Raw genomic sequence first — 24,789 nt, 5'->3', positions numbered from 1 at the left:
TTAATTATATATAGAAGGCTGCTATATAATATTGATAGTTCAAGAAAAGTATCAAAGCAGTGAAAATTATAGAGATGTAAGAAGGGGGACGACAGAAGCAGGACAGAATAGCAACAGACGGACATTGCAAAAATGTCTTTTGCTCCGCCTCCAAGGGTTTGCACCCCCCCCCTCTGTTTTCAAAATTTCCTAAGGAATTATACCTGGCTTTATACCCGAGCAAATTTTATGACCGCATGAAAACATACTTCTTAGTTCCCTACTCTCTTTCATACTTCCCTATTCCTATTTTCTTAGTTAATAAGAAAAAACTATTATTCTCAATGCACTGTACGTATTAATTTCAATTCAGTGTATCCTACTAATCTAATTAATTATATATAGAACGCTGCTATATAATATTGATAGTTCAAGAAAAGTATCAAAGCAGTGAAAATTATAGAGATGTAAGAAGGGGGACGACAGAAGCAGGACAGAATAGCAACAGACGGACATTGCAAAAATGTCTTTTGCTCCGCCTCCAAGGGTTTGCACCCCCCCACCCCCCTGTTTTCAAAATTTCCTAAGGAATTATACCTGGCTTTATACCCGAGCAAATTTTATGACCGCATGAAAACATACTTCTTAGTTTCCTACTTTCTTTCATACTTCCCTATTCCTATTTTCGTAGTTAATAAGAAAAAACTATTATTCTCAATGCACTGTACGTATTAATTTCAATTCAGTGTATCCTACTAATCTAATTAATTATATATAGAAGGCTGCTATATAATATTGATAGTTCAAGAAAAGTATCAAAGCAGTGAAAATTATAGAGATGTAAGAAGGGGGACGACAGAAGCAGGACAGAGTAGCAACAGACGTACATTGCAAAAATGTCTTTTGCTCCGCCTCCAAGGGTTTGCACCCCCCCCCATCTGTTTTCAAAATTTCCTAAGGAATTATACCTGGCTATATACCCGAGCAAATTTTATGACCGCATGAAAACATACTTCTTAGTTTCCTACTTTCTTTCATACTTCCCTATTCCTATTTTCGTAGTTAATAAGAAAAAACTATTATTCTCAATGCACTGTACGTATTAATTTCAATTCAGTGTATCCTACTAATCTAATTAAGTATATATAGAACGCTGCTATATAATATTGATAGTTCAAGAAAAGTATCAAAGCAGTGAAAATTATAGAGATGTAAGAAGGGGGACGACAGAAGCAGGACAGAATAGCAACAGACGGACATTGCAAAAATGTCTTTTGCTCCGCCTCCAAGGGTTTGCACCCCCCTATCCGTTTTCAAAATTTCCTAAGGAATTATACCTGGCTATATACCCGAGCAAATTTTATGACCGCATGAAAACATACTTCTTAGTTTCCTACTTTCTTTCATACTTCCCTATTCCTATTTTCGTAGTTAATAAGAAAAAACTATTATTCTCAATGCATTGTACGTATTAATTTCAATTCAGTGTATCCTACTAATCTAATTAATTATATATAGAACGCTGTTATATAATATTGATAGTTCAAGAAAAGTATCAAAGCAGTGAAAATTATAGAGATGTAAGAAGGGCGACGACTGAAGCAGGACAGAATAGCAACAGACGGACATTGCAAAAATGTCTTTTGCTCCGCCTCCAAGGGTTTGCACCCCCCCCCATCTGTTTTCAAAATTTCCTAAGGAATTATACCTGGCTATATACCCGAGCAAATTTTATGACCGCATGAAAACATACTTCTTAGTTTCCTACTTTCTTTCATACTTCCCTATTCCTATTTTCGTAGTTAATAAGAAAAAACTATTATTCTCAATGCACTGTACGTATTAATTTCAATTCAGTGTATCCTACTAATATTATTAATTGGATATAGAACGCTGCTATATAATATTGATAGTTCAAGAAAAGTATCAAAGCAGTGAAAATTATAGAGATGTAAGAAGAGGGACGACAGAAGCAGGACAGAATAGCAACAGACGGACATTGCAAAAATGTCTTTTGCTCCGCCTCCAAGGGTTTGCACCCCCCCCCCTGTTTTCAAAATTTCCTAAGGAATTATACCTGGCTTTATACCCGAGCAAATTTTATGACCGCATGAAAACATACTTCTTAGTTTCCTACTCTCTTTCATACTTCCCTATTCCTATTTTCGTAGTTAATAAGAAAAAACTATTATTCTCAATGCACTGTACGTATTAATTTCAATTCAGTGTATCCTACTAATCTAATTAATTATATATAGAACGCTGCTATATAATATTGATAGTTCAAGAAAAGTATCAAAGCAGTGAAAATTATAGAGATGTAAGAAGGGGGACGACAGAAGCAGGACAGAATAGCAACAGACGGACATTGCAAAAATGTCTTTTGCTCCGCCTCCAAGGGTTTGCACCCCCCCGCCTGTTTTCCAAATTTCCTAAGGAATTATACCTGGCTTTATACCCGAGCAAATTTTATGACCGCATGAAAACATACTTCTTAGTTTCCTACTTTCTTTCATACTTCCCTATTCCTATTTTCGTAGTTAATAAGAAAAAACTATTATTCTCAATGCACTGTACGTATTAATTTCAATTCAGTGTATCCTACTAATCTAATTAATTATATATAGAAGGCTGCTATATAATATTGATAGTTCAAGAAAAGTATCAAAGCAGTGAAAATTATAGAGATGTAAGAAGGGGGACGACAGAAGCAGGACAGAATAGCAACAGACGGACATTGCAAAAATGTCTTTTGCTCCGCCTCCAAGGGTTTGCACCCCCCCCCCATCTGTTTTCAAAATTTCCTAAGGAATTATACCTGGCTATATACCCGAGCAAATTTTATGACCGCATGAAAACATACTTCTTAGTTTCCTACTTTCTTTCATACTTCCCTATTCCTATTTTCGTAGTTAATAAGAAAAAACTATTATTCTCAATGCACTGTACGTATTAATTTCAATTCAGTGTATCCTACTAATCTAATTAAGTATATATAGAACGCTGCTATATAATATTGATAGTTCAAGAAAAGTTTCAAAGCAGTGAAAATTATAGAGATGTAAGAAGGGGGACGACAGAAGCAGGACAGAATAGCAACAGACGGACATTGCAAAAATGTCTTTTGCTCCGCCTCCAAGGGTTTGCACCCCCCTATCCGTTTTCAAAATTTCCTAAGGAATTATAACTGGCTTTATACCCGAGCAAATTTTATGACCGTATGAAAACATACTTCTTAGTTTCCTACTTTCTTTCATACTTCCCCATTCCTATTTTCGTAGTTAATAAGTTGAAACTAATTTGTATTCAATGTATCTCAAATATTATTTATAAAAAATGAGAAAATTAAATATATAAAATATAATGATGTATATAATATATTTAAATTAGTATATGGGTATTCAATTATTTGTTTTCCTAATCAAGTAAGTATAATAAAAGTATTAATAAATGATCAATAAAAAATTTTATTTATAAAATAAAATTTGTTATTTTTTAAATTATTTATATTAATTAATGGAATTAAATGTAAAATAAAAATTGATATAAAAAGTATAATTACTCCTCCTAGTTTATTTGGAATTGTTCGTAGAATTGAATATGCAAATAAAAAATATCATTCAGGTTTAATATGAATTGGTATAATTATTGGATTTGCTATTTTAAGATTATCTGGATCACCTAAGATGTAAGGTATTTGTAAGTTAATTAATGTAAATAAAATAAAATTAAATAAAATATGTAAATATATAATGAAAAAAAAAATGATGCTCCGTTTATATGAATTAATCGAATTAATCATCCTGAGTTTATATCTTTTATAATATTTGAAATTCTATTAAATGCAATATTGATATTTGGACAGTAATTTATTGATAAAAATAATCCTGAGATAATTTGAATTATTAAAAATATTCCAAGTATTGATCCAAAATTTCATAAGTAATTAATATTAATTGTTGTAGGTAAATTAATAAATGATATAGGTGTTACGACCGTTCGCGGAGAGACGCGGTCGCTAGGAGAACGCGTCAGCGAGAGGCGTAAATTCTCGCTACGATCATGTTAATCGACGCCGCGAAATAGTCGTTCCCCTGTTTCGTTTAGGATAACAGAGGTGGTTTAATGAATGTAACACTGTATTAACAGGTTAACATAGAACAATATATTTTACAATAATATGATGAAGATGTTACAGAAATTTGACTCGACTTTGCGATATCTCTAGATAAATTCGTTTGCTCGTCAGATTTGTCGAAGTGTCACGTTTGACTCGTCAGAAGGAACTGAACGCCCTTCGATTATTCCTTTGTCTCATTTGGAAGACGACCCCCACCATGTTCGGGTCACGCCACCGCTCGCGCCTATGATCACGTATACCTCTTCTTGTGTGAAAAACGTAACGGTCAAAAATCGACGTTTCTAGAGCTCGCTGCTTGGCGACAACTATGCTCTCGTCGATATATTGTATATGATCCGGCGGGCAGATAAGACGGTCTGCCTGCGACGTTGTAGGACCGCGAGCGACGGTTAGAAAATACAGCCTGTGGTAAACCTCGTGGCGTAACAGAGTTAAATATCGAGATCGGATAGCGACAAAAAGGGAGAAGGAAGCGGAGAGTAAAGATAGCTCTTTGGTTATGGCGTTAATCTTACGTGGAACGAAAGTGGATTATAGTTAATGTCAATCTAATTGCGTAATTCGAATCGATATGACGATAATATCGAAGAAGAAGGCAATCTCTTGCCGCGTGAAATAGCAAACCGATACTTTCGTTCATGCGGTTCTTGCACGCGTTTCCGCCACGTTGTAGCGGAACACAATGTGATGGAAACACGCTACTATTAGGTCATCCCATAAGTTCGTGCCGTTTTTCGAGCGGTTATATGTGTTATCTTTTTTAAACACCTATGAATCGTTGTCCTAGGTATTTTCAGAACATTTCACATCTCTTGAACTGTCAAACTTCGTGATTTTTCAACAAGATCCCGAATTTTATCTTCGTCTGTTCGAGGAGGACGCCCGCAGCGTTCCTCGTCTTCTAAACAGAAATTCCCAGCTCTAAAACGTTGGAACCACTTCCTACAGGTGCGAGATGAAAGCGCATTTTCTCCGTAAACAGCACATATGTTTTTCGTGGCAATTGTTACAGAACTTCCTTTCCGAAATTCATATAACACGAGATGTCGAAAATGGATACGCATTTCACTCGTGATTTTTTACTGTTAGAAGTCACTCTGTTCGCTATATTACGATCTTATACCCACGAAAATCTGCTCTAGCCTGTTCTCGATCAGCTAAGCTCAAGTGCATTGGTCCCTTATCGCTGTATGTTTATAAATCGACGCATGAAATGTATATACAAAAGTTGGCACGAACTTATGGGATGACCTAATATGAATATCGTTTAGCTTCCTCGGAATCTTCAGTGGATAGTTACGCTTAGCAGGTTAGAAGAGGTTTCGTGGAAGGTGCTTGCCAAAGAACAGAAAGTGCCACTTTCCTTCGAGATGAGTGAAAGGGGTGGCAACTGATAATAAGAAGGTGGCATTTTAATTGGCGTCTTCAACCGCATGGAAAATGCTAATTGCCAATTTGTCGTTGGACAATCCTCCGGCTGGTCGTTCCTCTTTTGCTGAGGCAACCGACAAGTTCGACAGATCTTGATCAATCTGCGCTACCAAGCAACTGGTGACAACGTCGCGTTTTATTCGATGCATTCTTCCACGTAAGAATAATTTCCTGCTTGTTTTGGAAAATTTGTTTTAGAAGGAACGTATAGGAGATTTTTGAATAAATATATATAAGAAACATATAATTTGAATAAGTATAATATATGTAATTTAAAAAATATGCGAAGATTCAAAGTTTCATGTAATACACGTGAACGTTTGAAGAGGAATGACAACGTTCGATGATTATAATCGCGTTTTATTCAACTCATTCTTCCACTTAAGAATAATTTCCTATTTCTTTTGGAAAATTTGTTTTAGGAGAAACATATAGGAGATTTAAAAAAAAATATATATATATAAGTAACATATAATTTGTTTAAGTATAATATGTACAATTTAAAAAAAATGCGAAGATTCAAAGTTTCATATAATACACATGAGAATTTGAAAAGAGAAATGACAGTCTTAAACGATCATAATCGTGTTACATTCGACGTATGCTTCCACGCAGAAATACTTTCCTGCTTCTTTCGGAAAGTTCTAAAAAAGTTTAAAAAAAATATGTTTATAAGAAACATATAATTTTAATAAGTTTGTATGTAAGAAACACACAATTTTAATAAGTTTGTACAATTTAAAAAATATTCGAAGTTTCAAAGTTTCATATAATGCACGTGAACGTTTGAAGAGGAATGGCAACGTTCGATGATTATAATCGCGTTTTATTCAACGCGTTCTTCCACTTAAGAATAAATTCCTATTTTTTTTGGAAAATTTGTTTTAGGAGAAACATATAGGAGATTTTTGAGAAAATATATATATAAGTAACATATAATTTGAATAAGTATAATATATGCAATTTAAAAAATATGCGAAGATTCAAAGTTTCATGCAATACACGTGAAAGTTTGACGACAACGACAACGTTCGACGATCAGAACCGCGTTTCGTCGGAGGCGTCCGATCAGTAGGAAGATTTGAATCGCGAGCGTTCATCTCGTGTGCCGTATCGGTGTATCAAACGCGGATATCCAGACGGTCGGTAAAGTCAAACCCGTGTTCCCCACTTGCCACACTGCTGTACCGTATTCAGAGATGCCGCTCCAACAACGACGCGCGGCGTTGCATTATCCCTACCATTGTCTACCATTTTACAGGAAAAACCATTCTTGTATCCGTATCGGATTAACCAACGATAGCAGAAACTTGTTTCTGCCAGCTTTGCAGAGCAACTCTGCATCGCTCGCATTTTGCATCGATGATCGTTCTCGAGCACGTTCGCGCACCATAGCCCAACTTTTTCACGACACTGTCGATTCATCGATACAACCAAACGCCAACAAATCTTTCGATTGCGATCGATCTTTACCACCGAGTCGTTGAAAAATCGACATCGGTTGTGTCTGCTATTTGAAAATTAAGTGTCAAAATTAATTGCAACGAACAGCGTGAAATCGTCATAACGACGCTTAAAACCACTGTTTACGATTAATTATCGATACGGTGCACGATCGCAGTTACCTTCCGTCGCCTCGTTATCGTTTATCAATCTTGGTCGTTGGATCGGCCACACATTAATATCGAATCGAGCGGATTTTTTAGACAAATGGCTGGTGGCGGCTGGCAAGACAATAACAAACGAGGCTCGAAGGCAGCCTGATAATTAATACGTCAAAATCACCGGCGAACAAACGACCAGTCGTTCCATGCACAACGCGCCTAACTGAAATTCATTTGCGCACCTATACGCGTACAGAAAAGCTGCCCGTAGCCATTACACTCGCAGCCTGACAAATTTCAACCGGGACACGCACGTGCAACTGGCAGCTCGGCCATTTCCACACTTTTAATCGATCCGATTCTGACTTCAGTCACTTCCCATCGCGCTCAGTCGAAAGCGGACAAAAGGGAAACGCGATCGGTCCCGTGTAAACCGCCGATCTCTTAACTTTCCGTATACCGTGGCGAAGGTCGCTGTACCGCGCGAATTCTACCCGAAACTTGCCGATCGTTGGTATCGCGTCTGACAGGAACAGCGGGTAAATGGGAAGCTAGTCGAATGTGTTCGTTGCATTCTGTTCAATCGAAATGTATTGAAGAAACCTGCAAGTGTAAGGAGATCCATTGTCATACTGGAAACGAACGATCGTTTAGCATTTAGCGATCTAGCGATCGATCTGGAATTGTTTTGATACCTGATATCATCGTATCGAATGATACGCGGTAAAAATTGTAAAAACGTGTGGGAAGTTGTAGAAAACGAGGAAACTGGCTAATTGGGGTTCGATAAACAGATCGCAGCATTCTTTTACACTTTGATATGTACCAGCCATTTTGACTGGTGTTGGTATAAGTAGTCTTGATGCGAAATTATTTTCAGTTTGAATACATAAGAAACAAAATACAATTCATTATATTGTTCTTTTAGTTATCGTTGCGAAAGTCATTACATTATTGTGGAAAAAAATATAACACGAAGTAGGAATTTTAAAATATTGTAAAATCAGTCAATTTGACTGATGTGGTAGTTCTAGACTAGAACTAACCTAACCTCAATCTAGTCTAAAAATACCACACAAGACAAAATGACTGGTTCTACAATTTTATAAATTTGTCAAACCTCGTTTAGGGATCATAATTCATACAATTCATGATTCATATAATGAATTTTATTTTGTTTTTTATGCATTCCAACTCAAAATAATTTTGTATCGAGGCTACTTATACCAACATCATTCAAAATGACTGGTTCTACAATTTTACAAATTTGTTAAACCTCGTTTAGGCATCATAATACATATAATTCATGATTCATATAATGAATTTTATTTTGTTTTTTATGCATTCCAACTCAAAATAATTTTGTATGGAGGCTACTTATACCAACATCAGTCAAAATGACTGGTTCTACAGTTTTATAAATTTGTCAAACCTCGCTTAGGGATCACAATTCATATAATGAATTTTATTTTGTTTTTTATGCATTCCAACTCAAAATAATTTTGTATCGAGGCTACTTATACCAACATCATTCAAAATGACTGGTTCTACAATTTTACAAATTTGTCAAACCTCGCTTAGGGATCACAATTCATATAATGAATTTTATTTTGTTTTTTATGTATTCAAACTGAAAATAATTTTATATCAAGGCTACTTATACCAACATCAGTCAAAATAACTGGTTCTACAATTTTACAAATTTGTCAAACCTCGCTTAGGGATCACAATTCATATAATTCATATAATGAATTTTATTTTGTTTTTTATGTATTCAAATTCAAAATAATTTTGTATCAAGGCTACTTATACCAACACCAGCCAAAATGACTGATACTTGTCAAAGCGTAAAAGGGTCCTGCGAGCAGTTTATCGAACTCCCATTAACCAGTTTCCTCGTTTTCTACAACTTCCCACACGTTTTTACAATTTTTACTGCGTATCATTCGATATAATGATATCAGATACCAGGGAAATTCCGGATCGATCGCTAGATCGCTAGATGCTAACGCTAAAAATACCACAGCAATCAAAAGATCTACAATTGGTTCTACAATTTTATAAATGTGTCCAACCCTCGTTCAGGTCGATCATGGTCCCAGATGGATTAATAATACCAAAAATGTACTAAATAACATGGAATTCCTTCCGTAAGAAAGCAATAAATCAATAAATATACAAATATTCTATTATTACGTATTTTTTAAACACCAGTCATTCTCACTGCTTTTAGTAGAAATATCTTCGTGTTAACTATCGGTAGTTCTAGTGTTAAAGAAAACCTAAGGAAAAACGTACAATATCTATCGTCTATTTAACGATTTACAAAAATGGTAAAAACTAACGAACGTTTTGAACGCCTGGTGAGAGTAGCTTCGATCGATACAGGACAGCAGACGGTTGAACGAAATTGCAGTGGAAATCGAATTTTCGTTTCGAGCTTGCACCGCACGGCCTTTTGAATGCGTCGCTCGATTAGCAGAATTAAACGGGCCACCTCATCGGTAACCACGAAATGCAGCTGGCTAAGTGCTCGCGTTAACCGCAGGCAGGACGAAATGCGGCCAGGTAAGTAAAAGAAGAAACGAAACGATAAAGTCAACAGAGGAGAGAAGGTGGTTGCAAAATGCAATTAACTGGCGCCATTCACCGATACGGACCTATGAATTCTCAATCGCCGTTTAATCGGTACAATCTGTTCCGCAGTTAGCATATCGGTAGTTGATTGTGTGGGGGACACAGGATTGCGCTTGTACGCGGCTCCGAAGGCCGGTCAGTCAGCCAGCTATTGGAAATCAATTAACCCACGACCGTGGCACGTCTCAACTCTACTCCTCTGCACTGTCGCGACCGCCCTTCCGTACATATGTGTGCACCGCCGAGATTATCGATATACAAGCGAGCAATAGCTGGAGAAGAAAACATCGACACCGGTGATTAATCCGGTCGCGAATTCCCGATTTACGCGTGCAAACGCTTCTTCCAAGTTGGAATTTTCATGGCTCGCGGAGGTGGATGAGAATCAGCCCGATCTTAATTGCTAAGAGCTTCGGCCTTAATTGCTGACAAAGTCGATGAAATATAGGTGTTTCGGGTGGGTGGGGGGGGGGGTCGTGTTGCTGCTTGTTAACGTAGTTGTCAATTCACGATCATAATCGACCATTCTCTTCCCATCGACCGTGACTTTCGCGTATTTATACGTCTAATCGAAATATTACGTAACGGGTGTCCTTGTAAATGAATGTAACATTCCTGGCGGTATTTGCAGAACGAAAGATACAGCGACGGTGGAGAAACGTTCGGAAAGTACGGGAAGAGATAGCCGGACGTTGCGTAGTTTGCCACACGGAGAATGCAAATGCAACGACCAATTTCTACGACTCGTGGCGGTAAAAACTTTGCAACTGGGTCGGTGCTAGTCCATAGCCAATTTTGAGAAAATCAGCGCGCAGAGCGGAACAAGTACATCCGCGTTTATATCTCGAAACTGTTCCAGCTTCTTTCTTCCAACGCCAATAAAATATATCGCTCGTAAAGTTAACTCCTGGCCAAATTGACTCTGTCATTTGTACTTTGCGATCCCTCTCGGCCCATGAGAAACCCTACGAATAATAGTTTCGTTGCAAACAGTTAGAAGAGGAAAAAGAAGAAGATAAATCTCTTCTATGCGGAAACATAGGTCGGTTCGATTCGATTAAGAAATACAGGGGAAAAGTGAGGGAAAGTTTATGTTCACAACAATATGCGTTTATATGGTTTCACCGAGTAGGAGGATCGATTGAACGTGTACATAACAAGAAGCGGTGTTTCGTTCTTCGAACGCAGCGAGTATAGGCGCAAAGTGATTGACAAAGGATCAGCGTAACCAAGTGACTCGAACCACGTGTCCTATTGCGCATCTGCATTATTCAATTACCAAGTTGCGAGTAAGCGTTACGGGAAGGCAGCTCGGCTGGAAAATGCGAGTTATACCATGCATCCGCCGACGCCAAAGAACTCTTCTCCCTTTGTAATTCCCCGTTCGACTCGAACGCATTTCACGAGCCAACTCTTTTTTAATCCCATCACCGGTGCCTTGTCTCTCTCGTTTACCACCTTTTTTTTATCGCCTTTAAAATTCCTCCTTCGAAATCAGTTTGAAATGAAATCGTCAAATATGTAGCGGTACATGGAGCCAGAGGACAATTCGAATCATGTTGTTGTTTTGCATCGGAGTATCAACATCGTTAGGACGTACACAATGTAATGATAAATAAAGTCGACTAAGAAAATAAGAAGAAGACTAATTTGAATTTTCCGGCACTCCCTCGATCAGTATAAATAGATGACCATGTTCTCCAGTTTATCAGTCAGTCGTGCGAATCAATATCAGTATCTATCAGTTATGAATTAGTCTCGAAGGATCCTATTAGCGATTTGTACACTGTCTTTAGCGAATCTGTTAGTACGAGCGTTGTAAAGGCACTCGACAGCAAACTTTCTTCTGACAAGATGATCGCCAGATTGCGCAGAATATTTTCAGTTAGCCTAAGGAATAGGCTGTTCATGATTAAATACTTAGACGCTATAACCGCAACATTTCCAATAGAAGCTGGCATACCCCAAGGCAGTGTCCTTGGACCTCCGCTGTTCGACATTTACACTGTCGATTTGCCAACTTTAACAGAGATAGCCACAGCGACATTTGCTGATGATACAGCTTTATTAGCATCCCACTGAGACCCGATAATTGCCTCCTCGAATCTCCAGCGAGGTCTCGACTCTATGGAAAAGTGGCCCCACAAATGGCGCTACAAAATAAATGAAAATAAATCCAGGCATATAACCTTCACGCTACGAAAACAATCCTGCTCACGGGTGACCGTAAATAATATTCCAATTCCAAACAAAGATACAGTCAGACATCTGGGCATGATTCTGGACAGAAGAATGACATGGAAACGGCACACTGTAGATAAATCCAAACAATGAATGAAATGAAAACTAAAAAAATTCTGCTGGCTCATTGGCAGACGCTCCGACTTAAACACGCAGAGTAAAATAATGCTATATAAAGCCATATTAAGACCTGTTTGGATCTATGGGATCCAACTATGGGGAACAGCGAGTAATTCCAACATAGAAATTCTCCAGCGATTCCAATCAAAAACTCTAAGGTCCTTAATAGGTGCACCTTGGTATGTTGCCACAGTCAAAGAGGAAATAGCAAAATATAGCGACAGATATAGCGAAAGAGTCAACAAACATCGAAACCCCCTAATTACTGGATTACTCGATACGTCGGACCAGATCCGCAGGCTGAAGAGACACTACCCGTTAGACCTAAACACTAGATTTAATTAGATATTTATATTAAGTAATATTTACTTATTTACAATACTTACTTATAAATCATACTTATCTATAATAAAGTATTAACTTATTATAAATAATTAACCATGTCACTGCGCCACGCCAGAGAAAATTACTGAAAATTCTCAATGCGAGAATTGATTGTAAATTTTAATAAATAAAAAAAAAACCTTGGTATGTTGCCAACGAAACAGTACATCGCGACCTTAAGACACTCACAGTTAAAGAAGAAATATCCAAATTCAGTAACAGATATGGTATAAGAGTTAACAACCACCAAAACCCATTAGTTAGCCAATCACTTGACACGACGGATCAGATCCGCAGACTGAAAAGACGATACCCTTTACATCGAAGCGTTAGATTCAACTAGAATCAAACATACTATAAACTCTTGTAATCCAAGTTACAGTACCACGCCAAAATAACTTACATGTAATTCCCAATGAGAATTGATTGTAAAAAGTCTACCAAATAAAAACAAAAAAAAGCTAGCCCAAGGACCCGCTATAAATCTGAGGATTTATTTAGCTAAGGTTCTCCAAAGGAACAAATAGTCTCTGTTTTAACAGTCCCTAAATCTATCACCTACTACGAGAAGATACAGGAAATCTGCTTTTCTCACGTACGATGCTTCCCGCTGGCATCTTTCTGTCAAGGACGGTTAGCATCCTTCTCCAACCACCAACACAGAAATTAACCAATTAACAGCAACGTCAATTTCCCTCACTGTCCGAACCGAGGCTTTTCTCAACTAATCCGACGATCTCGTATCCTTAGACACACCCCATCATAGTTTTCGTCTGCAGCATCATCCTGACGGAAGGTCAGTCGTTAGACGCCTGTCCAAGTCGATAGTTGGTAGTTAGCAGTAATAATTGATTCGAGTTTCTCAACATCTTAAGCAATCATCATCCGAACTTGAACTTGAACCCGAAGTCGAACTTGTAATCGCGGATCCTACGCAAAGTGTAAGTTGATAAATATATGTCGTTAAATATACTCGAGTGTTTCTTCCGCACCTAACACGACATATCCACCTCAGCATCTTAGCGAATATTGTCCGTTTTTATTTATTTGTTATCTTAAAATACACTTGACGGTTTCCACAGCAAGTTATCTCGTTATTCAAACAACAAACCATCCTCTACATTGGTAACCCCGACGTGAGTTGAACACGACTAAACATCCTCTACAAATATCCGTGGACCAAACTGCAGCGCAATTAAAACTGCTTCGACCAGCCTCAACGAGATTCCCTTCATCCGTGCTAAGAAGTTTTGCGCTAATAAGTTGCACGCCAATCGTCCAGCTTTCGTCCTGAACTCGCGCGAAATATCGTTTACCGTCGACTCGAGTTCGCAAGATTCGCGTTTACGATACGACGGCTATATTTGAATAAAGAACGTTTAAAGGTTGAACGTACTGTGGCGAATGTTTGAATTGAAGTAGATGTCAGCGGAAGCGCTATTTTTCCAGGTGGAAGACAGTTCGGATGTTCGTTAACACAGTGCATGCAACGTAACCCGCATTCAAATGATTTACAGCCATGGAAAGTACGAAGGTAGAAAAGCGAGGAAAAAATAGGAAAGAAACCCTGTACGATGCAGCACGTCCCAAAGGAAGTTCTCATCCCGTCCGCTTTTTACGGGTCTTTCGGGAAAAAAAAAAAAAACGATCCGCAGAATTTCGCTAGGAATCTGAGCAAAATTTCATCCGCGGCAAATGTTGACGGCGATAACGCGGAATAATTCGTACGGTTCTTGTTCCTTTTCCCAAAAGACACGGCAAAATAGCGCGACAAAAGGATCGCGTGGCGTAACCGTAAGCGAGAAACGTTCAAGCAAAAGTAGTCTAAGATAGTTCGGGGCTATCGATTCGCTTTCGTCTTTCACGTGAAACTCACGGATGCTGCCGATGCTCGGAATATCTGACGTGTCGGTCCTCTGAGAAGCCATAGATGCCGGCTACCGCGGCCATACCTCAATCTCCACGGGCAACAGAGAACTCGATGGCCATTCCAGTTTCATAATACCTCGCCGAAGCTACGAGCGTGGATGATCCGTGTCCGGTGTCATGTCGTATCTCCGTGAAGCCTGGCGCTCTCTATTTTCAGCCCCGCTTCCCGATCGACCGTCTGCCCGTTTCGTTCTCAGCCGTAGGAACCGCTCGTCGTGCCGCTCCATAAGTGGCCTTGTCCCTCTTTTAAAATAATCCTCGAGACCAGCATCGACCAAGGTCGCGCATCCCCTTCGCTTATCGCCGATCGCCTGTACTTTCACACCTTCCTCGACTCAACTTATTTATTTATTTATTTTTTTTTTTTAATCTTCTATCACTTTACCGTTTCGTCTTTTCTTTCACACATTCTTCGTTACGATTACACTGAATAGGAATTGGTTCGTACACGAGAAACCGCCAACTGCTCGACAGCACGAACGTCACCTTAGGTTGGCGAATCGCAGATGGTCGTAAGGCAGACGAACGTGCAACATCTATCGTCGATTCGTTTCGTCGAATAAAAAGTAATGGTATCTCTTAACGCCGGTGAGTTACAAAGAAACTTTCGTTGCAAGCTTTCTGCAAGAAGGATTTCTTTTTTTTCTTTTTTTTTTTTTTTTTTTGCGAACTAAGCGTAGTAGTCGAGTTGAAAGGAAGTTACTTAAGGGGATTGAGTTCTCCGTTAAGGAAGAAGCAGCACCGCGTGTCCGAGATCCGCTAGTCTCGCATTCTCTGTGTATCTGGCGAAAACTGAAAAACGAGGTCCCATTTTGCGAAAGAGCTCCGATTGATTTATACGCAGCGCGATCGCTAAAATTAATCGAGTGTCTCGCACTTGTTACAAATTCCAACTCTTTGCGTCCCGTGCTTCGTCGAGAGAACCCGCCGTGACCTGTTTACCAATTACGTGTTTCGCGTTACTATTTCAATTTTAACCCAACCGATAATAACCCAACAAGACCGTCGATAAAAGAAATTCCCCTTTGTCGGAGAGAAAAGAATTTCCCTAGTCTAACCGTCTTACGAGCGAATTTTCTGAAAAATTCTAATCGCGATTTCACCAGCAACGACGACGATCGATCGCCCCTTACGTTCCAATTCGATTCGAAACGAAGGAAAAAGCAGCTCGTACGAAACGTACGTTTCCGCACCGACGATTTCAAACGGACGAACGCGAAGAGCAATTCGTTTGCCGAGCTTTGTTCCATTCTCTGTCGAGCGAGTCGCACGATGCAGCATTGCGGTGTTGCAGCCTCCGTTACCGAGCGGATCGCGATAAACGCGACTTTTCGTCCATCGATTTCAGTCACGCGACCCTCGTTCAACGAAATAGAACGTTCGCGTTCCGCACCGCGAGTCAATCTTCCGCCATTGCTTATTCGCTGAATTCACCTTTTCTTTACTTCATTTCCGTTACCATATTTTTCTGCCCTTCCACCGAATGCAAAACGAAGTTACAGTATCGGAGAACAACGACCATCGTTTCTCTCCAACGACGTATGCAACTATCCGCACTGGTACAGTTCGAGTAATATTGCCGAGGTTAGTGTACGAAAAATGTCACGATCTTGAACAAATGACGAGAGGTGACGTTTGTTAACCTCTTAGGTACTGAATTTTGCATGGGCCGTTTCTTTGTACGGCAGAGTTTCACCCGTAAACGATACGGCACTGCAACGCGTGACGGATCATGGTGTTGCCTACGCGAGCACATTGGAACGAAGTTTTTGGTAATTAAATCATACTTTTTCGTAAAGATACGATGCGTATACTTGAACTTGAATAATTTACTTTAATAATCGATAATACAATCGAGTGTGATATATTTTAAAGCATCACATACACGTCACGCGTAAACGATACGGCACTGCAACGTGTGATGGATCATGGTGTTGCCTACGCGAGCACATTGGAACGAAGTTTTTGATAATTAAATTATAATTTTTCGTAAAGATACGATGCGTATGCTTGAACTTGAATAATTTACTTTAATAATTGATAGTACAATCGAGTGTAATATATTTTAAAGCATCACATCACGTCACGCGTAAACGATACGGCACTGCAACGTGTGACGGATCATGGTGTTGCCTACGCGAGCACATTGGAACGAAGTTTTTGATAATTAAATTATAATTTTTCGTAAAGATACGATGCGTATGCTGGAACTTGAATAATTTACTTTAATAATCGATAGTACAATCGAGTGTGATATATCTTAAAGCACCACACACATGTCACAATTTTCACGCTCATAGCGCGGTAGTGTTTTTCAAATTGCTCTTCGTTTCTATTTTCAAGCGATATTTTCAGCTTGAAGATTCTACGAAATTAGAAGGAGACGGATCGGTATGTTAAAAAGAGCATCTAATAATAGTACGTTTATTTTAACGCAAAAAATTGATATCTGACACTGGCAAAAACAAAGACTATATATTGTGTCTGTATATCGTTAACATTGTCATAGAACGTTGCGAGAGCACAAAAGAGTGCGAAGCGAAACAATTGAAAAAGATCATTTAGTCGAAACGGTGAGCGAATGAGCGAGTAGAGTGAGCCACCATAGTGGCGCGTCGTAATATAAGATGACATCCACGAAAGCCACTATAGTGGCGCGTTGTACCTAAGAGGTTAACGGGAGTATCCCGCAATAGGAAAGTTCGAGTCGTTGGCGGACCTTCTCTCGTTTCCACGCTTAACGAGTACTCCATTCAAAGCGATGCTCTCGCGACTCTTAACGATCACGACATCCCGTTGTTTATACACAGGTACTCGAGAGTGGAAATTCTATTCCTTTGGAGGCGTAGCTCGAACGTGCCTGATCGTCGGCAAAAAATCAGCCAGGAGCAACTTCCCGACAAAGAAACCACTGAACCGCCACACCACCTCGTTACCGCGACTAGAAACCTAATTATCAATTAATTTGTAATTATTATTTAATTACAAAAAATTAACGTAACGCAACTCAAAACCAAAGCCTTTTTCGCGAAGAAAGTAAAGTAATCGAACGTCAGATCGGATTGCGTCCAAGCTACAATTCACTAAACACACTCGACCAACCACTTTTCACTGCGTGCGATCGACGATTGACGCGAAAATCTTTGAAAAATTTGTGTAAGGACGACACCGACTCGCTGGACCGGAGAACGTGACGTCAGAGGCTAAAGCGGCAGACCGCAATGTTCGAGTAATATTTATGCCTCTATTATCGTTCCAGCTACTCCAGAAATGGTAATCGATACTCCGTACGACACTACAGCACACACTTTCGCCGTGGCTCTGACGAATAACATTTCGAACGAACAGCTCATCGTTTCGCAGAAAACTTGTCGCGGAAACGTGATACCCGAACGAAACATATTTCTACTGTTTCTACGGCCACTTGCGTGGCAAACAGTAGGACACGTTGAGCGGTTATTTATCGCTTTCGATGTTTTCAAGATCACCGAATCGAAAGCGAGTAGATTCTAACTCGCGACGATATTCGATCGGAAGTCGCACTGTTCGATGCAAGTTCTTTCCGCGATATAACTCGAAACGACGCGGCCAGCCATGGTCACGAAGAATTGTCGGTTGATTCGCCTCGACTCGACCTCTCACTTTCGATCGTTCCGCTCCTCACTCGGATCCACTACCCGCCTCGTCTAAAGCTGCTGGACAATTCGTCACGTCACTATGAAATCGAACACCGTCTCAGTATTTTTCGGAACCACCAGCGCAAATGTAAGTTTCCATCTTTCTCGATGGAACTCGGTGCACTTTCCGGCGATGAAACAAACGCACGGTTTAAACGACGAGGGAAAAGAAAACGGAGCACTGTGTCGGTTAAAAGTTTTACTTTCTTTGCACACGAACGTGGCGGCAGTGTTTTCGCGGTCGAAGCGTGGAAGAAAATGAGTGGCGTGGCGCGTGCGACGCGCTACGTCTATTGTTGACAGGTCGAAAGGTAACTGCGGCACGTCCAGTTCTTCGAGGCAGCGTACCACGCGCGCCACGTGCTCCGCTCACTTGGCTCCGCCTACCAGTCGCTTGGCGGCCAAAGAAACCGCCGTGAATCCATAACGAAGCAGCTTCTGTTAAAGCCGATCTTTCATCGTTACTCGCGATCCTAATTGGACGTGCGCCGTGAATCAGTGAATTTATAGTCCCTGTTGAAAGTGCAGATCGCGCGAACCATCGGTATTTCCGAACGGAAGCGTGGAATTTCTGCTGAAGAGCAGAAAACAAAAGTTGGAACTAAAAGGAGCGACACGAGCAGCGTGGAAGCCGCAGGGTAAATCCATACTACGTTCCGTGGAAAGAAACGAGTTCCCCCAGAAAGTGCAGGTAATTCCTGGCGGTATCAAGGCCTCAATTAGTCTCGCAATCGCGCACGCCACCTTTAAAAATGTACACGTGACGCGTAACGAATTGTGGCTAGCAATTGCCGCCATGGTTTGACGCGCTGAAGCTTGTGTTCGCGCGGACAGTGTCAGAAGCGCCCTCGATCCTCCGATAATTTCCAGCTTTGTATTTTATGATCGAGCGGAGAAAGAATCGCCGATCGAGTGAATTTTTTCAACGAATTCCGTATCGAACAGCGTTCACGCGAGAAACGGTGGTAACGGTCGTAGGTTTACACGCCATGCTTATCGACGAGGTTTTTAGCGTGTCCGGGGGAAAAAAACCGAGCGTCAGCCATACCGTGCAACCATGTTCCTTTATCGCTATCTGCAGCGACAACCGGTTCGGTTCAGGATCTAAGTGCAGTATCGATGCGCAACTTCCGCACTGACTTCATTTACAACGCGACTATTATAGTAGCCACGAATATATTACTATGGCACGGATTAAACGTAGCTACTTCGATGTAGTCACACGATTCCGATGACCTCACGCGACCAGACGGTTTCAAGACAGATTGAAAATATTATTCACGATCGAACGATTAGCTTAACACTTTGACTGCCATGTTGGTCATATACGACCGGCCATGGTTTTTCCTGTGGCGCCACGGTGGTCATTAGCGACCGGAACGCCTCAACTTCTTACAATTGTAAAAATTGTATGAAAATTGACAGTTAGGGTATTTTCAATATAACCGATAAATAGAAGATACTTTGAAATTAGAAGTGCCCCGTTGAACAATTAAACATTTTTATTAGAACATCGATAAAAAAAAGATGAGAACAAATGTCGCATCTAACGGTGCACTGTGTTAAAACACTTTAAACATAAACGTGGCTCGTCGATACAATCTGGACGATAGGTGGTCACCTTTTTGGTCCGATTCTTAGCAATTTTTCATTCTAATTGTTTAACATTTTTTTATAGCACTCTCTGCAAAATTTTCATGCCAGGTACACTTGCCCTTCTTTCTTCTGCATTTCGTGTCGCAATCTTTATCGAATAAATATATTTGACGGCTCTGGTGAATGGCACTGTGTAAGGTGAGTTGCGAGTGCCATTCTAAAATCTGATACCTCGATTTTCGTTTTTGTTGCTTGTTTATAGAGCATCATCGCGTTTGAAATTGATGTATTTAACAATAACTCGAAAGCTAATTTTATATACCACTCGAGGGTTCTTCTATGTGGTGTAGAACATACTATCATTTGATCTGATAAATCTACAGCACATTTTCCTCTCTTGTAATCTACCACTACCATTGCTTTATCAGAAACATCATTTTTTTCCGGACCTCTACCATTTCAGTCGAATGTTTCGTCGAAATCATAACAATAATCATAATACCGTTTACTAATATCTTCTACACGTTTCAACAATATATTCCGCACGTTCTGCTTACGTCGAAATAACCAATGCGAATGGTTTGTTGAAATAAACGAAGTCTTGTTATAATATGTCGCTATCAATAGTTACCAAGGTGCCACGGTGGTCACCCGTTGATTAATAAGATAAACGGTCCATTGGGCAAGAATGTTGTCTTACATCATCAATTTATTATTGTTTTGCCATTATATGCTTTGAATAATAAAAATACTCCCGTGGCGCCCTCAGCGAAACACGTGATTTCGGCGTGGCAGTCAAAGTGTTAAAAGCTCCAGGAACGTTTCTTTCCGCAATATCCCTCTATCGGTAAACTCATCAAGCTTCTTCCTTGGGGACATCTGTGTACATTTTAACATGGACGCAATGCGCGCGGCTTGACTCGAGCGATTTGTCGATTTGCAACGGTGATAGGTAATAGGTCGTCCGAGAAGTTTCTTTCGTTTTATAAGGAAATAATGGAAAACAGGGTTATGTTCACACCTGCCTGAAACAGCTGACAAACTAGTGTATTGTGGGGAAAAAATAAAAGGGAGAAAATATCGTTCTTTCTTCCTACGTCACGTGAATTTGTGGATGAAAAGCTGTTTCGGAAAAATTGAACTTTTCTTGCTAATTTCGAGAATGAAAGAATCAAATTAAACCTCTTGATGAGCTAAGAAAAAATCCACCTTGGCTTCATTAAAGAATGCAGTTATGTATAAAAGTTAGATTTCTTATCCACCGCGGAGAAGAAACTTAGTTGCAGTGTAAAATTTTCCTGTAGAAATAAACACGTAATTATTAGGTCGTCCGAAACGTTTCTTTCGTTTTGTAAAGAAATAACGGATGCACTACATTTTCCATTTTATATTATTTTATCGAATGATCCATTATGATCCATTTTGCTCTATCAAAATAAAGATCACAACGTTCGACTGATCAGATTTCATGTTTGTATAAAGATGCATCGTTGTAAAAGACGCGTCTGTCAAGAAAGACACTTTTCGGACAACCCAATACAACGTTAGAGTCTGCAAGCCAGCCATCGTCTGATTGTCAATCAATTTATAATTAAATCAGCGTGTAATTAAAGTCGCCAAAATCCTGCGCTGCACTCGTGAAAACAGCCGATGTACATTCCCTTAAGTTGCAGCAGGCATATCACATCGTCATCGACGTATCGTAAAACCTTCGCATCTGTCTTTACGTCCAAAGCCGTTAACGTAGAGCAAACGAGCGAACAGCTCCATTAGATTTCTCAACCGGTTTATTTAAAAGGCACCTCTTTGCGAGAGCTCGTATTTCCACCGAAAATAAACGCGTCGGTGGAAGCTCGCTGGCAACTTACGGGGGACGATAAAAGCGAAAATGGTGGGGGAGGGGGGGGGGCAAAAGTTTGCAGCATACAACTCATCGAATATAATTCACAAACCACATTGGACCGTATTAGATCGATCGCAACGAGTTATCGTCTGTTTTATCGACTCATCGTTAGACGCGAATTTCCAAATTTCTGGCGACGGTTTGTCGCGTGGATCAGCTCGGCCGTCGATCGCTGCGATCGCTTGCGGCTGTGCCTGGAGGAAAATGCACGGTGCACTGGGCATCGCGTTAGGAAAATTCGACGGACGAGATTTCAGCAGCGACAGCTGACTGTAGCTACAGCCGACGATAACGTCATCAATAAATGACGAGAAGTTGGCGGAGTTAAGGACAATTATTGCGCCAGCGTGAAATTCCGTGCCAGGTTCGCTATAACACGCTGGAAAGAGACGGCGATTTTCAGCTCGTAAGGAAACACGCGAAGCTGAAGTCGCCTCTGCTTCACAGATAATTTATTTGCTTTTTGATAGCTTTCTCTGACGTTCTTCGCGAGTATGAAAAAGTGCTGAAAGAAACGACGAAGTATTCTGTATCTCCTCTGATCCGTTGGAAGGAGATGACGCAGTTATTAATTGGTTTTTCACGACATGCTTCTCCTGGATGCGTCATCGACATAATAAATCAACCGTAGCAAATTTCCTTCGTCCTGATTCCAAAATATCTATACAACATGACCTTCCTATAGACGCACACGAAATTGAACAGGTCAACAAGATCTTACAACTGTCTTCATCCAAACTTCATTAAACTATACTATACGCTTCGTGTATATTAAAAAGTGGAAATAAGTAACCAAATCGTACTACCACTCGATACATTTAATTTACCTTCAGCTTGAACGTTAACCCTTTGCACTGCTATGTCGAGTGTGACTCGACGTCAGATTTTATCTCAGGAGCTGCTTTGTCTAAAAATTAGAAAATACAACAGTAGTGCGAATAAAACTGGTATTTAAGTGAATTTCTATCTTCCTTTATTTATTTAAATTGTCTTATTTTTTAGTTCAAGTAAATTTCAAATAAAACGCTTAAAACCGTCGCGAGCTGCTGCTAACGAAATTGAAGTAAAATTCCAAAGTGCAAAGGGTTGACATTTTTAATTTTACCTATATTTCTTTATACTTTTAATTTGACGTTTCGTACAAACAATGTATGAAATCGTAAAATAAAATTATTCCTGCAAATATAATTAACCACTTAAACAATCTTTAGACTTCTCTATTTTTCAAGTAGTGAATATTAGCCCTCGATACTTGAAAAATTGCATGATGGAAACGTATAGCTCGCTGTGGCGCGCGCGGTTGGCTAAATGTTAAAGTCTAACACTTTACACTTCCTAACAAAGAACACAAAGAGCTAAGGAACCAATTTACGAACCAATGTTGCACTCTCATCAATTGGACATGTAGAAATCTAACATAAACAGGGAGAGTCGCCTCTCGAGTGCGAAGAGTTCAAACTTGGAATAGATAGCGTGCGGATCGCAGGATGACGGACGTAGTTGAAAGCGTTGCGAGCTGCTGCTAACGAAATTGAAATAAAATTTCAAGTGCGAAGGGTTAATCTCGTCGAAGGTTCGCGATATCAACCTATCGGTTGCAAACTGACTGGTCGCTATTTAGTCGACCACTCTTAACGACAGGATCGCCATAAAAATACATCAAGGTCTGTAGAATCATTTATTCGAGCATTAATACAGATCTCCATAAAAATATAATATCGATCATAGTTGGCAATCTCCCTTTTTGGCAACATTTAAGCCACACGTAAGTAACGCTAAAATGATTGCAACGATCCCGCCATTATCGCCTGTATTATCTCTATATACGCGTATAAATTTCCCGACTAACGTTCAGAAATTGCAAACTGGCACCGGCAATTTTCTATCGCTGTAAGCTCGAGCCCCGAAGAAATTGGGCTAAGTATAAAATACAAGGGAAACGAATTCGGTCAACATCGTAGCTGACGCGCGATACAGAAATTTACGATCGGTTCGTCCTTCTATCTCGATAAGTTGCTACATTTTTACCGCTTTTCGACGAACGTACTTGCACAGGATTCGAAATGGGTCGCGGTCGATGCGTCCCTAATTATCATTTACAACAGCTAACGAGTGTTTTTCCATCACGCGAGCGTGTTTTTCGTGCTTTTTACTGTCACGAGCCACCCGACGCAACGTCGTACGTTTATCCGGAAACATTCGCATCGCTATCCGTATCTGTTACGTCCGGTGACTCTCTACACAAACCAGGCCCCACGCAAGATGGCAACTGGATGTCCACACACCTTTACTGCGTACCCTCAATAGTCTTAAGTACCCACCATAAATCAACATCTCTCTACTAGTCGCCTAGTCGTTAAATCGCTCAACCCATCTCTCGGTTCACATCTTATTTACGATTTATACCTCTCGCGATACTGTAACTCACTACTTGCAAGTCACTTCTACTACAATTAACACTTTACCGACCGCTAGCGATTCAACAGCATACGCACGTCCGAACGGCATCTCAGCCGCAGATTCTCCCTAGCGCCGGCTCTGTTTATGTTTAGACTCTCCAATACCATTCTTTTCGTTCATCGCGAACGGCGAGTTTTTCAGATTGGTATAAAACTGTGGGAGCTTACAAAACAACGCAACTGACGCAACTGAAGAAAGTATCTTAATACTAAATAACAAATTACTGCTCAAATAATGAGAAAGATTGTCGGCGGCAAAAAGCCGATTAATAGATTATCAGTCGGTAAGTGTCGGCGACAATAAACCGATTAATAACTTATCGGTCGGTAAAATGTTACCAACGTGATCTTGCTAATAACTATTCGAGTCGAACACTTCTAACCTTATTGTAAACGACATTACAATTCGACATCGTAACCTTACCCCGCGAGTCTCTCCAAACATTTCTATAATCCTGAGACAAGTTGTTGGAATAAAGTATATATTATAACCTGTTAAACTCAGTGTTATACTAATTCAACCAGCTCTATTATCCTAACCGAAATAGGGGATCGATCAGTTTGTGGTGTCGATTATCTACTCGTAAATTATCGAATTTACGACTCCTGTTGACGCGACTCCTCCGCGATCGGACTAAACAGTATCAGTGTCTTTATCGTGGCAATCCGGCGAAGTTTAGTTGGAAAA

The 24,789-nt window shown here is 40.0% G+C and overlaps 1 protein-coding gene across 18 annotated transcripts in view; it reads right to left on the bottom strand.

Moving 5' to 3' along the window:
• shaker (potassium voltage-gated channel protein Shaker) overlaps positions 1 to 24,789 on the bottom strand; it is a 238,443-nt gene that overhangs the window by 99,810 nt on the left and 113,844 nt on the right. The window contains exons 1-3 of one of the 18 annotated variants that reach the window (XM_076618167.1): positions 15,901 to 18,787; positions 15,170 to 15,258; positions 14,414 to 15,087 (exon numbers count right to left, since the gene is read on the bottom strand). The exons of 11 other annotated variants lie outside the window; for them this stretch is intronic. In XM_076618167.1, coding sequence (XP_076474282.1) covers positions 14,414 to 14,487 — 74 coding nt within the window. In that variant the 5' untranslated portion in view covers positions 14,488 to 15,087; positions 15,170 to 15,258; positions 15,901 to 18,787. Of the gene's footprint in view, positions 1 to 14,413; positions 18,788 to 24,789 lie in introns of those variants that run through there. 6 more of the 18 variants (XM_076618161.1, XM_076618162.1, XM_033328124.2 and 3 more) reach the window with 6 other exon arrangements.

Source organism: Bombus vancouverensis, chromosome 1, assembly GCF_051014615.1.
Source record: "Bombus vancouverensis nearcticus chromosome 1, iyBomVanc1_principal, whole genome shotgun sequence".
Taxonomy (NCBI): domain Eukaryota; kingdom Metazoa; phylum Arthropoda; class Insecta; order Hymenoptera; family Apidae; genus Bombus; species Bombus vancouverensis.
This window is presented reverse-complemented; position numbering and strand designations above follow the sequence as displayed.